The sequence below is a fragment of the Monodelphis domestica genome, chromosome 1 (genome assembly GCF_027887165.1).
Source record: "Monodelphis domestica isolate mMonDom1 chromosome 1, mMonDom1.pri, whole genome shotgun sequence".
NCBI classification, from domain to species: Eukaryota; Metazoa; Chordata; class Mammalia; order Didelphimorphia; family Didelphidae; genus Monodelphis; species Monodelphis domestica.
The window spans coordinates 56,372,812-56,388,795 of record NC_077227.1 but is presented as its reverse complement, the minus strand read 5'-3'; the positions used below and the strand labels follow the sequence as shown (position 1 = coordinate 56,388,795).

General features: G+C 37.9%; 1 protein-coding gene across 2 annotated transcripts in view; it reads right to left on the bottom strand.

Annotated features, from left to right (window-relative positions):
• The window catches only part of SAMD8 (sterile alpha motif domain containing 8), a 68,069-nt gene that overhangs the window by 20,677 nt on the left and 31,408 nt on the right, over positions 1–15,984 (bottom strand). The window contains exon 2 of one of the 2 annotated variants that reach the window (XM_056799561.1): positions 4,360–4,952. In XM_056799561.1, the coding sequence (XP_056655539.1) occupies positions 4,360–4,952 (593 nt within the window). Of the gene's footprint in view, positions 1–4,359; positions 4,956–15,984 lie in introns of both variants that reach the window. The other variant, XM_003339960.4, reaches the window with a different exon arrangement.

Genomic DNA, 15,984 nt, shown 5'->3' with positions numbered 1-15,984 from the left:
TTTTTTTTTAATATTTGAAATTGTTTTTATATGTAATTGGAAAAATATCTGATTAAAAAGTATTAAAATAAAACAGAATATTTATCTCTAATTTTTTAAATTGATAAACTGTAATAATACTATTTTTTTTTAATCCTCACCTTCTGTCTTGGTATCAATTCTAAAAAAGAAGAGTGGCAAGGGCTAGGCAATCAGGATTAAGTGACTTGCCCAGGGTCACATAATTAGGAATTATCTAAGGCCAGATTTGAATTCATGTCCTCCCAACTCCAAGCCTAGTGCTCTATCTACTATGCCACTTCGATGCCCTGATAACAGAATTTTCAATATTATTTTTGAGAATCCTAAAAGCTAACTATCCCCATTCTTCTGCCCCAGCCTAGAGCACATCTGAGTGGGTCTGAGTGGTGATTCAATTGCTGATAAATATTAAGCTGCTCTCAGATTGCTTCTCTCATCCTGTTCTCTCCACCAGAATCTGGAAAGGACTTCAAAGGTCGCCTCCACAATCTCCAGCTAAATTACAAACACACAAAATAGCCCCTAAGTGGTCATTTAGTTTCTGCTTGAAAGCTTCCAGTGGGGGGAGGCATTACCTCTTTCAAAGTATTTTTGGATCATTTCATTTGTTAAAATGTTTTTCTTTATCTGAACCAGGAACCACCTTCCACCATTAGTCTTAGCTTTATCCCTGTCACTCACCCACCCCATAAGAACAAATCTAACTCTAGCTGGCAAAACTCTAGGCACCTTTAGATCTCTACGACCACCATATCCCTCCTGAACCACCTTCTTTTTTAACCTTTACCTTCTGTTTAGGAATCCATGCCAAGTACTGGTTCCAAAGCAGAAGAGCAGGAAGGACGGAGGCAATGGGGGTTAAGTGACTTGCCCAAGATCACCCAGTAAGGACCTACTTAAGGTCAAATTTGAATCCAGGACATCTCAACTCCAAGTTGACCCCTTCAACTCATTCTTTATACCTGCTCTTGAGAGCCCCTTACGTGGGCTTATCCTCTTCCTTTGAATAGTCTCCCCTTTGTCAGTTCAACAAACATTAGTCCTTACTAGATGTGAGGCACCATGATCTGCTCTTAGAAAAAAAAGATGAACCTGCTCTCAAGGAATTTCTATTCTGCCAGAAGGGCGTAAAATGAAAAACTAGGCAGAAAGGAAGAAAGGGGGCAGGGATAGGGAGGACAGGAAAGAACAGACTCAGGCTCAGACACACAGAAGCTGGGAAGCGACCCTGGGCAGTCACTTCCCCTCCATCAGCCTCAGGGTCCTAAGCATCACAGAATTTGCAAGGAGCTGGTGGTGGTGGGAGAGTGGAATAGCATATAAAGAAACCAGGGAAGCTGGATCCCCAGCCCATGAGTCCCAGCTGCCTATAGAAAATTGTACCTATAATCCCAAGCAGTGCATACAAGTATAATATAGGTCATTTCGAGAAGGAAAGAAGGAGATCATGGAAGACCTCACCCAGGAGGAGAGCTGAGCTGAGACTTGAAGACAAGGACAAGGTGGGCCTGAATCCAGGCAGGGCGTCAGGCAATGGCAGTCAAGTCTGGGACTGGAATGTTGGGTGCTAAGTGAAGCAGGATAAAACAAAGGGGTTCAGAGCTAGACTGCAGGTGACTCTAACCACTAAGGAGTCTACTGTACTAAAGCCCCTATGAATCAATCAGCACTTACTAAGCGGAGTCTACACAACAGCAGGACAGCAGGCTAGCAGGCTCTGTGCTAAATGCTGAAGATATATGAGCCAAGGTGTGACTGGTCAGCCTGCAGAGAGTCTGCACAGAGCTCCTTTGGCTTTCTGGAAGGATCAAGGAGGGGGATGAGAGGGGATTTTGGATGACATTTGGGCCAAAGGTTAGGAGGGCTTGAATTAGAATGGCTGGTGAGGGGGTGTTTGTGTGAGCAGAACAAAGGGAAAAGATAAGAGGGGTGTAGGAAAGGCAGAAGAGAAAGATTGAGAGTAGAGGCTGGTTCTAAGATTATAATCCTGGGTGAGTAGGATGGTAGGAACTTCAGGGGAAAAGGCAAGTCTGGGAGAGGGTCAGGGTAATAAACAATGACACAAAAGTCCTTCTGAAATGGGGGTGCAGCCTGTCTTCCTGGCACCATTTTATACAGGAAGATTACAGTACCAGGGACAAGTCCCCTTCTCTGGATGCTGTACTTCTATTCATGATAAGGCATTAAAGTGTCAAATCTTGGTAGACATGTTTAAACAATTGAGCTTCTAAAAACAGCAAATTCAGATAAATCTGATTAACCACAAACCAAATTAAATTAACTAAAAAATTGTTTCCAACTTTCCTACAGTGATACAGAAGTTTAGTGGGGAGGGGAATGCAATGAGCCTATTTAAATGCCACTAAATGATACAAATGGTTATAAGTATCCCACATTCCCAATCTCTCTAGTCTCAACACTGGTGTCATAGCTACATGCCTGGATACAGTAGATCTGAAGTTGAATCTAGAGCACTTAAAGGCAGGGATGTCCAACTCAAATAGAAATAAATGGATTCCTCATGGCAGCATATGGCCTTAGAAAAGCATAGATTAATATCTCTGACATTTCAGCTGCATGAGGGAGTTTCATGGCTATTTGTGTCCACCCCACCCTTGACACCACTCTGTGTCAGTGAAATCTCCATATGGTCTACAAGAAATCCTGTTAGAAAATTTATTTTAAGGATAAAAACTCTTTGATAGCATTTTGCTGATACAGTGAAGTGTCATCTAGTCACATCACCAAAGTGCGTGATAGGGAAGCCAGTAGTTAACGGTTACTTCTTAATTTTCACTTAGTGCAAAAACACCAAGCCATAGTTTTGTCTGTGTTCCCTGTTTCCAACATCCGGGTCCCTATTGCCTATTCCTCATTGGCTTTGATTCTATTCAGTGGTTATGAGCCACGAAAAAGGTATTTACTGAAACTCTCTAAAGTAGCTGTGCAGAACAAATTAAAACTGATAGTAAATATATAGTGAAGGAACCAAAGAAGTCGGTGAAAGTAAAATGTACTAAAGGGATATTAGCTTCTAATAGGAATACATAACAAGTTACTTAGCTTCTGAGAGAATTTATATGTTGTTATTTTTATTATTCAATTGCTGAAAACTTCCAGTGATATTTTACAAATTTCAAAAAATGATGAAAAAGTCAAGAAAAGGCATTCTTTTTAGCCAATTTCTCAATAAGCCTCAACATCTTCCTATTGCCTCTAAGATCAAATACAAACTCCTCTATTGGGATTCTAAAGCTTTTCCCAACTAATGTGTCTTCTACATTTCAGGCTTTATGTACATTGCTCCTTGCCCCTTTACCCACTCTTGTGCTATAGCCCCATTTGGTTCCCCAGACCCTTCCCTTGAACGCTTTCACAAATGCCTGGAATGGTCTCCCTCCTTCCTTGGCCTCTGGAAATCCCAGGCTTCCCTGCCTCAGGCATTACCTCCCACACAAGCCCTTTCCTTATATACTGAGATGCTCATGGTCTTCCTCCCTCCTCTCCTCTTAATTAACTGAACATGTTTTCATGTTTTCAATATGCTTAAATGCATATTTTTGTCTCTTCCTGTAGAATGTCAACTCTTTGAGAGCAGAAACTAACATTTGTTTATGTATTTCTTGACATCTAGGATAAAGTTTGTGATAGTAAGCTCTTAATAAAGTTGGATAGGTAATTTTTTTTTAAACCCTTACCTTCTCTCTTAGAATCAATGGTATGTATTGGTTCCAAGGCAGAAAAGCGGTCAGGGCTAGGCAATGGGGGTGAAGTGAGTTGCTCAGGGTCACACAGCTAGGAAGTGTCTGAGGCCAGATTTGAACCCAGAACTCCCATCTCTGGACCCGGCTCTCCATGCACTGAGCTACCTAGCTGCCCCCAGAATGGTTAACTTTTAACTCTTGTCTCTTAGGTTATAAATTCCTTGAAACAAATACAGACCAAATCAGTTTTCAGGTAATGAAAGTTTTTTTTAAATTCCCTAAACTTAGTTGTTTTTACTTCACTTTCAAAGAGGACTTGATTCAGAGTCCAAGGAACACCTATCTGGTGCATCTTAACCTGAGGGGAGTAACCTAAGTTTTCTCAGCCTCAGTTCCTCAACTGTAAAATGAGGGAGGGGTGATGCTAGATGACTAAGGCACCTTCCAACTAAGTAGTTAGCTAGGTTTTTAAAAACACGCTGTAACATATTAACACTAAACAAAACAAATGGTGGGTACTGCCAAATGAGATGTGATACTAATCACCACAGAAATTTTAGACTGTGATGTTTATTTAGTTTTTAAAACCACCTTAAAAAGGCTTTTTCACGAAGAACTTAGGACAAATACTTACCTATCTAGGAATATATCTGGCAGTGGTGGATAAGTCTGCATGTCAGGCACTCGTTCATGGACTATAACCATGATGAAGGAGGTGAACCCAAACACGATGAACACATACACGCAACTCAATATGGTCTTCCAGTATTCTGGGTCTAGTCTTCGAACCATGTGTTTGTTTTTCCCATTCATGTACTGGTACTGATCCGAACTCAGGTCAGTGATAGGTCCGTCACAGTCGTGGGGAAGCTCCCCATTACAAAGCCACTCAGAGCCCTGAAGAGAACTGATGTAAGGGGACAGGGGGCCCAGGGAACTGTCGCTGTTGTAACCCATTTCTTCCAAAACATCAATATGTACTTTTTGCAGTTTACGTATTGATAACATCAACCTTTTGATGTCTCCCAAGACTTTTATTTCCAGAGGAGGTGACCTCAGATCATATTCACTCAATGTTAGCAGGGTGAGTCCATCGAGTCTATGTTTATTGCATAAGATGTCCACATATTCCAAAAAACCTTCATCTTTCAGCCACGTAGCAACGTGCCGAGTAGTCCAACGGCGAATGCAGAGCTGGTTATACCCTGCCATCTTCTCCCTTGTTGTCTGCTGAGAAAAAAAATGAGAACAAGTTAATCATGCACTGAAAGGGTTCTATGCCAAGGGTCATTTACTTACATGTAAACATACACACACATACACACTTTTATGTATATGATACATATGTGTGTGTACATTCTAAAAAAAGCAACATACAGCTGTATTTGCTTCCTAGTGTGAATTTCAAAACTACTCCACCCTATTCAGACCATTCTTTAGAAGATCAGATTTAGCTATTTCCTGATCAATAACAAAAAAAGGACAGACCTCTGGGTGGTCCTAGGTCACCTCTCTCTCTGTCTCTCTGTCTCTCTCTCTCTCTCTGTCTCTTCTCTCTCTCTGTCTCTGTCTCTGTCTCTCTCTCTCTCTCTTTTCTTTCTCTTTCTCTGTCTCTCTCTCTTCTCTCCCCCCCCAATACTTTCTTCCTCCTGTTGTAATTAAAACACCATAAAAATTTGACAGCTGACTTGACTTTCATTTAGGAATTACATAAGTGAATTCCTTGGCGATCTTGAATAAATATATATCAGTCTTCTAAAGTGATTTCAATATCACACTAGGGAGGTAAAAAGTAAAATCAAATTTAGGAAGCACTCACACATTTATAAAATGTTTTCCAATGATTCATTCTTTTTTTAATCTGAGAAACAGTTCTGTTAGTTAGCTGGTTCCAAGGCAGAAGAAGAACAGTAAGAGTTAGGCAATGGGGTCACACAGCATGATTCTTAACATATTTGTATTTTAATATATGATGGCAGTTCTAAATTTTCATTGCTACAGCACTGTCACATTGTCAGTACACACTTTCACAATGAGATATACATTGCAACCTTTCTCTAACTTAGATGATCTTTGCTTGTGGCTCTGTCCAGAAATTTTCTCACCTTCTGGACCATGGGTGGATGGAAGGAGACTCAGAAATAGAAAAGCCTATCACATTCTTTGTGGGATTAAGATTCTTTTTAAAGTTATGCATACACTATTCAAATGGATCTATGATCACATAATTGTGGGTATTCCTTCTAATGTAGAGATGGCAGTCTGTCTATGTTTTCCCATAAGTTTGCCACAGAGGCTCAATCTAACATGCTGGGGGTATTCTTTTGTTGCTGTTCAATTGTTTTTTGAAATATTGGAGTGGTTTGCCCTTTCCTTCCTCCATGAGGAAACTGAAGCAAAGAGGGTGAAGTGACTTGCCAAGGTCACACAGTTAGTAAGTATTTGAACTCAGGAAGCTGAGTCTTCCTTACTCCAGGCTGGAACTACATCCACTATGCCACCTAGTGGGAATATTTTAACTATAATTAATTTAGAGATTCTATGATTCTAATCAATTTTTACAAAAGTCTCACTTCAGCTATTACCAAAAAAAATGAGACATGAGATTCAGATGTAAAGAATATCATGTTCTCAAACATGTAATGAAAAAAAAACTCTAGATATTTCTATTTTCTACAGAACAGAGAATCATCTAGTTTCTGGAGGATCTCAAGAGATGTCTTTATTTTCAATGTGCATAACAATCATCATAATATGCTGGTGCCAAAGTTTTGAAAGAAGGTATAAATTGGTGGAAAAGTTAGATTAACGTTTATACTTTGAATATTCTTTTAAAAAGCTAACATGCTTGTCATCTCTGTTAGGTGGGAAGTTGAATTCTGGAGTTCTGAATTACTATGAGCTAAGTCAATTCTATATCTGAACTAAATTTGACATTAATATAGTGTGTGCATTAGCCGTGATGGCAAACCTATGACACATATGTCAACACTGACATGCATAGCCATTTTCAATGACACACAGCCACGTGCATGCCTAGGAGCCTGGGAGATGTGCGCCCACAAGCCATGGCCGTGGCCTGGGCCAGGGGAAGGGCTGCTCCATGCACTGGCTGCTGGGGCAGTAGGCAGCATGGGCCATGCACTGGGGCGAGTGGGGCTCCTGTGGGGGTGGGGAGGAGTCCTTGTTGCTCTTACAGCACCCCTGGGCCAGCCAGGTGGGGAGGGGCAGGGCGGAGCAGCTCCAGCCCAGAGCAATGGAGGAGTGCCTGGAACCCATTACCAGACACTTTTAGCACCCTGAAAAATATAGCAATGGCTTTACTCACAATTTTCCCCTCTACGTACTTTTGTGAGACCTTATTCTCAGTGTTAAATAATATCAAAACCAACAAAAGAAAGACTGACAGATGAAGTTAGTAGCACATGCATGGGCTTGAAGTGTACAAAATACCAACCTTCAATTGAATATTTAGCCAATGAAATTCAGCAACAAAAAGGTCACTAATAGGCAGGTTAGTTAAAGAATTCCCCCTCCCCCTCACTTATCTTAGTTCACGACATCCCACACAAGTTAAAATAATTTCAAGACCAACAAAAGAAACCGACTGACAGATGAACAAAGAAGTCACTAAGCATGGTAAGTTAAATAATTAGTTTTTGGTTTATTAAATAGTTCTATATTACAATTATGCATTTTTGTTATTTAAACTATAAATATCGCAAAATTATGGTTGTTTTCTCAAAGTGACACACCACTCAAGTTATCCTCAGTTTTTTTGGAGAATTTTGACACACCAAGCTCAAAAGGTTGCCCATCACTGCCCTAAATAACGGTAAGGAGAAATCTGCATAGGCCAAAAACAGAGCAGGTCAAAGCTCCTGTGCTGATAAGATAAGGCTGGGACTAGTAGCGCCATCACTTACAGCCTGAGTGGGAAGGATGGAAGGGAAGAGGGAGGGAAGGAAGAAAGAAGGGAAGAAGAAAGGGAAGAAGGGAGGGAAGAAGAAAAGAAGGTAGAGGCAGAGAAAAGAAAGTTCTACTGGGCATTTCATTTCCAAAATTTCACAGGAAATTTGGTAAACTAAACCCTAAGTTTTAATATCACTGAAAACAGTAAAATATTATTTAAAGTCTTAAGTTTAAGGGTCAGACTTAAAATGAGTATTTTCAAAGTTGTGATAATTTAAACATTTTATTTTATTATTTCAACTACTTTGATTCCATACTCTTCATATTCTTGAGAAAAGCATTTTTAGCTGACATTATTTAATGCTTTAAAGTATTTAAAATACTTTACATACTTCATCTTATTTGATACTTAAAACAACCTCAAGAGAGAAGAATTAAAAGTCAATTATTTACAGAAGAGGAAAGAGACTCAAGAAATTAAATCATTTGTCTATATGGTCAAATAATGCTAGTGTGTCAAGAGAGAAAATTTAAATTCAGGTCTTAAATGATTCCAAGTCTAACATTCTTTCCCACAGTACAACACTGACTCCTAGATCATATACCTGAAAGCCAAAGACATATGGGTGTGCATGTACATGTGTACATACATGCATGCCTGTGTTATATGTATCTATACACACATCTGGTAGGGGCCTCAAATGCCTCTAGTCTGCCAAGTCATAAATATTGAGACCCCTTTCTGTGTAAGAAATCTCTTTTCCTAAAGCTACCCAACTTTACAGAAGTCAGTGTGTGTGTTTATCTGTATCATGATGAATAATGAAGTTCATGAAAATCCTTCTACTTTTCTCCCTGAGAGGGGTGAAAAAACTTCCAATGCTCAACATTCCTGGCCTTATCACAAAACTTTAGACTGACAACCCTATACAACAGGAAGTTTTCCCAGATATTAAAGGCATATTGTGAAGATTAAATTTAACACTCCCCTGATTATAACAATGAAAATACTTAACTCTCCCCTGATTGTGAAGATTAAATTGTAAACCTTGTCTATTTTTAGATTTAATCCCCATCAGTGTAAGCATGGTACTTAAAAGTATGAAGATCTGCCTATTTAGATCTAATCACCAAAAGTGCAAATATCCCACTTAATCATGAAGTGGGAGGTCTGTGACCCACGTGTACGATATTGGGTAATGAATCAGAATCGACTAACTAAGTCCCAGAACAGGACTTCAACTGTGATTGGCAGAATTAGGGGAAGACACAGGAAGTGACGCTAGAGAAAATGTCTTTAAAAGGAGTTGTTACTTCCTGTGAGAATTCAATTCTTCATGCTTTCAAGTTGAGGCTGGTGAAGAGGGGCAGAAGGATCTCCTGACTGTACCTGAGCCCCTGTTTTCCTGGTGAGGCTGATAAAGAATCTGCTGACTAGACTGGCAAGTGGTGAGTGAAAGGCTGACTCTTAACTGTTGGTTTTCTTTGAAGAGACTGGCCTCAGGAAAGACCTATTCCTCTTGAGAAACTTCCCAGGTCCTCAACTTTGCCGAGGCTGGCTGAAACTAACTCTCCTTGCGGGAAGGGGGGGGGGGGGGAAGGGGATGCATGCCCGGAGATAAATTACTTAGTGCTCAGTCTAGATATCTTACCTTATCCTCTCTCTGATTTCTTGCTTCACTCTTTCTACATTTTATAAATAAATTGTAAATATAATTTCTTTGGAATTAATTAAATTCCTGGTGACCACACTTAAATTATAAAATCTAACCCTTTTAAAATTACCCACATTTCCCCCTTACAATACCAAAATTACTACCTGTGGTCACTGAGGTTGGAAAGCAGAAGGCAGACTATTCATATATAAATTTATTTATCTGTGTATATATATATATATATATATATATATATATATATATATATATATATATATACATATATATATATAAAATTAAATGCTACCGTACAATACTTAAGTACTTTAAGTTACTTTAAAAAATTAACTCTGGATCTCAAAGGGCATATAATTTTCTACTGTTGATATTTTATTGGGGGGGAGGTTCCCTGCCAATTTTTAAAAACAAAGTTTTTAAAATATTTTTTTCCAAATTTCAAAAACAATTTTTAACATTCATTTTAAAAATTGAGTTCCATACAGTGCGGAATGCGGAAAATTAGGTTTAGATCAACACCCTATACCAAAATAAATTCAAAATGGGTAAATGACTTAAATATAACGAGAGAAATCATAATTAAATTAGGTGAACATAGATTAGTATACCTGTCAGATTTGTGGGAAAGGAAGGAATTTAAAGGCCAAGCAAGAGACAGAGAATATTGCAAAATAGAAAATGAATGATTTTGATTATATCGAATTAAAAAAGTTTTGTGCAAACAAAACCAACGCAACCAAAATTAAAAAGAAAGCAACAAACTGGGAGAACATTTTTATAACAAAACTCTCTGAAAAAGGTTTAATTTCCCAGATATATAAGGAACTAAGTCAAATTTACCAAAAAATCAAGCCATTCCCAATTGACAAATGGTCAAGGGATATGAATAGGCAGTTTTCACATGTTGAAATAAAAACTATCAATAAGCACATGAAAACGTGTTCTAAATCCCTCCTGATTATAAAGAAATGCAAATTAAAACAACTCTGAGGGACCACCTCACACCAAGCAGATTGGCCAATATGTAAGCAAAGGAAAGTGATAAATGTTGGAACAGATGTGGCAAAGTTGGGACACTAATACACTGCTGGTGGAGTTGTGAATTGGTCCAACTATTCCAGAAGGCAATTTGGAACTATGCCCAAAGGGCGCTTTTAGCACTGTCTTTTTAGGTTGTCTGTCCTTTGATGCAGCCATAGAACTGTTGGGTTTGTACCCCAAAGAGATAATAAGGAAAAAGACTTGTATAAGAATATTCATAGACACAATCTTTGTGGTGGCAAAAAATTGGAAAATGAGGGGATGCCCTTCGATTGGGGAATGGCTGAACAAATTGTGGTATAGGTTGGTGATAGAATACTATTGTGCTCAAGGGAATAATGAATTGGAAGAATTCCATGTGAACTGAAAGGAACTCCAGGAATTGATGCAGAGTGAAAGGAGCAGAACCAGGAGAACATTGTACACAGAGATGGATACACTGTGATACGATTGAATGTAATGGACTTCTCTACTAGTAGCAATGAAATGATCCAGGACAATCCAAAGGAATTTAAGAGAAAGAATGCTATCCACATCCAGAGAAAGAACTGTAGAACCAGAAATGCATTAGAAAAATATATGCTTGATCATGTAGTATGATAGGAATATGATTAGGGTTTTGATGTTAAAGGATCACTCTAATTAATGCAAATATGAATAACATAGAAATAGGTTTTGAACAATGATACATGTATAAGCCAGTGGAACTGCTTGTTGGCTTTGGGCGGGGGGAGGAGGAAGCAGGGGAGGGGAGGGGATTATGAATCATGTAACCATGGAAAAATATTCTAAATAAAAATTTTTAAATTTAGTTCCAAATTATCTCCCCTTCCCCCCCATTGAGAAGGCAAGCAATTTTATATAGTTTATGCATGTGCAGTCATGTAAAACATATTCCCGTATTATGTTGTGAAAGAAAACAGACAAAAAATAAAGTAAAAAAGATATGTTTTGCTCTACATTCTCATTTTCTTCTCTGGAGACAGTATTTTTCATCATGAATCCGTTGGAATTATCTTGAACCTTTGTATTACTGAGAATATCTAAATTCACTGCTGTTCATCATACAATACAATGTTCTGTTACTGTATGCAATGTTCTCCTAGTTCTGCTCACTTTACTTTGTATCAGTTCATGTAAGTCTTTCTAGGTTTTTTTTAAGCATCCTTCTCATTACTCCATGATAATCATATATCACAACTACTCCAGCCATTCCCCAATTGATAGACCGTCAACTTCCAATTCTTTGTCATCATAAAAAGAGCTGCTATACTGCGCTCTTTGTGGTGGCAAAAAATTGGAAAATGAGGGGATGCCCTTCAATTGGGGAATGGCTGAACAAATTGTGGTATATGTTGGTGATGGAATACTATTGCGCTCAAAGGAATAATAAATGGAGGAATTTCAGTGATCTGGAACAAACTTCAGGAACTAATGCAGAGTGAGAGGAACAGAAACAGGAGAACATTATACACAGAGACTGATACACTGTGGCACAATCAAATGTAATGGACTTCTTCATTAGTGGCAATGCAGTGATCCTGCACAACTGGGAGGGATCTATGAAAAATAACACTATCCACATCCAGAGGAAAAACTGTGGGAGTGGAAACACTGAAGAAAAACAACTGCTTGATCACATGGGTCAAGGGGTATAGGATTGGGGATGTATACTGTAAATGATCATCCTAGTGCAAACATCAACAACATGGAAATAGATTGTGATCAAGGACACATGTAAAACCCAGTGGAAGTGCACATCAGCAATGGGAAGGGGTGGGGAGAGGGGAGGGAGGGAAAGAATATGATTCTTGCAACCAAGGAATAATGTTCTAAATTGACTAAATAAAAAAAAAAGAGCTGCTATAAATACTTTTTGTACATATAGATCGTCCTTTTTTAAAAAAATCTTTTGGGGAGACAGACCAACTAATGGTATTGATAGGTAAAAGGTTATGCAGAGTTTTATAGCTCTTTGGGCATCGTTCCAATTGTCCTCCAGAATGGCTGAATCAATTTACAACTCTACCAACAGTGCATTCATTAGTGACCCAATTTTCCCATATTCCCTCCAACATTTCTCATTTTCCTTTTCTGTCATATCAATCTGACAGGTATGAAGTGTTACCTCACAATTGTTTTTATTTGCATTTCTCTAATTAAGTGATTTATAACATTTTCATATGACTAAGCTATTCATATCCCTTGACCATTTATTAATTGAGGAATGGCTTGTATTCATATGAATTTGACTCAGTTCTCTAAATATTTGAAAAATGAGGCTTTTATCTGAGAAATTCACTGTAATCATTTTTTGTTTTGTTTTCCTTCTAATCTAGGTTGCATTGATTTTGTTTTCGCAAAAACCTAAAAACAACAACAACCAAAACACTCCTTACCTTCCATTCTAAGGCAGAAGAGTGACATGGGCTAGGCTTTTGGGATTAAGTGACTTGCCCAGAGTCACAAAGCTAGGAAGTGTCTGTGAAGTCAGAGAGTATAATCCTTTAATGAAGAAGCTGCTAAATCTCATGTTATCCTGACTGTGACTATGATATTTAAGTTATTTCTTTCTAGATCCTGGCAGTATTTTCTTCTTGACCCAGAAGTTTTGGAATTTGACTATAATATTTCTGGGAGTTTTCATTTTTAAATCTCTTTAGGGAGATTGTTCATCATTTCTTTCAGATCTTTTTTTAATCATGGCTTCAGGTAGTCCAATAATTCTTAAAGTATTTCTAAATTTATTTTCCAGGTCAGTTGTTTTTCCAATGAGATGTTTCACATTTTCTATTTTTTCATTCTTTAGAAATGATTTTTTTTATTGTTTCCTGATGTCTCAGCTTCCACTTGTCCAATTTTAATTTTTAAGAAATTATTTTTCTTCAGGGGATTTTTATACTTCTTGGGCCAGTTCTGCTTTTTAGGAGTTTTTTTCAGTGGATTTTTGTGCTTCTGTAAGCATTTGGCCAATTTTGTTTTTATATTCATCAGTACTTTTTGTGCCTCCTTTACTAACTTAATTTTCTTGTATTGCTCTTATTAGTTTTTCCATTTTTTTCCCCTCTTGAGTTTTAAAATCCTGAGATCTTCCAGGAATTCTTTTCAGGCCTGAAATAAAGTCATTTTTTATTTGAGGCTTTGCACATAGCTGTTTTGATTTGTCTTTTTTCTGCATTTGTGTTTTGATTTTCCCTGTTACTACAGGAACTTTATAGGGTTAGATTCTTTTCTGTCATTTGCTCTTTTTTTTCCTACCCTATTTCTTAACTTTTACCTTTATGTTAAAGTTGGTCTCTGCTCCCAGGTTAGAGGGGGCACTCTATAAAGTTTCAAAGTTTTTGTGTTGCTCTTTTTAGAGCTAGTTCCCAGGGTTTATAGATTTTTAGTTCTTCCAAGGTGGTATGATCTAAAGAGAAGTGTGATCACTGCTTTCCTAGTCTGGTTTGGAGGGACAATAAGCACTCTTTTCTGCCTTGAAACTGACAAAGGTTGTCTTCTGTTCCTTTTAGTGGTCCTCTTTTCCTTGGGACTTCGACCCAGATCTCAATATGGGCAATACAACATAGTCCTGCTACCAGTGCCAGCAAAAGGTTCCCCTGTGGTTTCCTTTTGACCAGCTGTCCAATCTCTTTATCATCTGTGGACTGAGTGTTCCAGGAACTGCTGCCTCTGATTCAAGTCACCCACAAGGCCTGCTGGGGCATGGCTTATATTGGACTGTATTCCATTCTTACTCCAGTGAAACAGACCTTTCCTGACAATCTTCTAAGTTATCTTGGGTGGGAAATTATTTCATTTCATCCTATTGTTGGTTCTGCTGAGTCAGAATTTGTTTGAAGGTATTAATTTAATGTTTTTCTTTTCTTTCTTTCTTTTTTTGGAGGGAAATTTGGAAATGCTCAGGGGAATCTTTGACTTTACTCCATCATTTGAATCTATCCAACAACAAGCTTTTTGGTACAAACATTCACATAATTCTAATTCTTAGAGTCAAAATTAATAACTCAAATTGGCCTATTGAAAGGATAGTGAATAGTGTTTTTAATCAAGGGTTTCTGACTCCCAGGGAGATTTCTGGCAGCAGAAAGACTTTTACCTAGTTGTCTTTGAGGAGACAGGACATCACCATCCCATGAGTACAGGTAGTAGGATTTCTTTGTGACAATATTTATATCTTACCCTTATGGTTAGTAAGATTCAAAATGCTATTGTAGTTCATAGGGCCTAATGGTCTTATTAAAAAATTTCCCTTGTTCCAATAGATTTTTTTTAATAGCTGTCATTCTCTATTTAGTTTTCAATATTTTCCAACATGAGATCAAAACCCTACAGTAATTTTTGTTGCTAAGGAAAGTGAGGGAAGAGAATAGCTAGCTTAATTCAAGCACTCTGGGAATGTCGTCTACAAATCTTTTTTTTTTTTAATCCTCACCTTCCATCTTACAGTCAATACTGTGTATTGGCTCCAAGGCAGAAGAGTGGTAAGGGCTAGGCAGTGGGGGCAAAGTGACTTGCCCAGGGTCACACAGCTGGGAAGTGTCTGAGGCCAGATTTGAACCGAGGACCTCCCATCTCTAGGCCTAGCTCTCAATCCACTGAGCTACCCAACTGCCCCCTCGTCTACAAATCTAACCCTTCTCAAAGACCTACCTCTCTTCATGTACCTTGGCATGGTTATTTCAGGCATGAGAACCAAAAGCATAAGCTTCAAAGGCTGAAGTGATTTACTATGTAGACAAATAATGATACTACATGTAAAGGTCCAATTTAATCTTTCATATTCTCCCTAATTAGCCATCTTCCTTCTAATAAAGACAGAAAAGTTCATCATCAATGGGTTCCCAAGTCATAATCATCCTTTTATAGCATTATTCTCAAGATTGTTCTCCAGTTCAGTTTCCCTGATTTTCTTCTTATATTTTTTTGCCACAATCTTTCCTCTTTTAAATATTTTCTTTTGACCTGACTTACTAGTTTTCCTCTCCATGAACACACTACACTGCTAACAAAGAACTTTTGATGTTTCCTATCTGGCTACTAAAACTTAAGACAGATCACACAAAATCCTACTTTGAGCCTGCTACTACTATGCCCTGAAAACATGACTCATCTTGTAGTTGCCTATAAAAGTGTTTCAGGTCAGAACACATACTACAGTTTTATCACTCTAAAACCTTAGGATTATATTTTATACCACAGAAACAACTAGTATTGATTGAAATTTTTCAAAAGGAAGTTCACATTGGTTTGCTCTTTTCTTCCTCCTTCTATATCCTGCCTTTAAATTTTTTCCAAATTAGTTTAATATATTCAGGTAGTGTTATTGAGGTTATCTATAGTTTTGCTAATAAACTTATCTAGGCTAACTGGATAATTACATTGTTTAAATTACAAGATAGAATGAATTACATAAAAAATTCATAAATTAATTCATTCGAGTATATACCTAAGTGGCTCACATATTTGAATTTTCCTTTTATCTCCCACATTTAATAAAGCAAATATTTACTGAACACACCAAACTAAGAATTGAACAACACACACACACACACACACACACACACACACACACACACACACACACACACACACCCCTAATGGGGAGATAATATAGACATGGAATGGCTGAG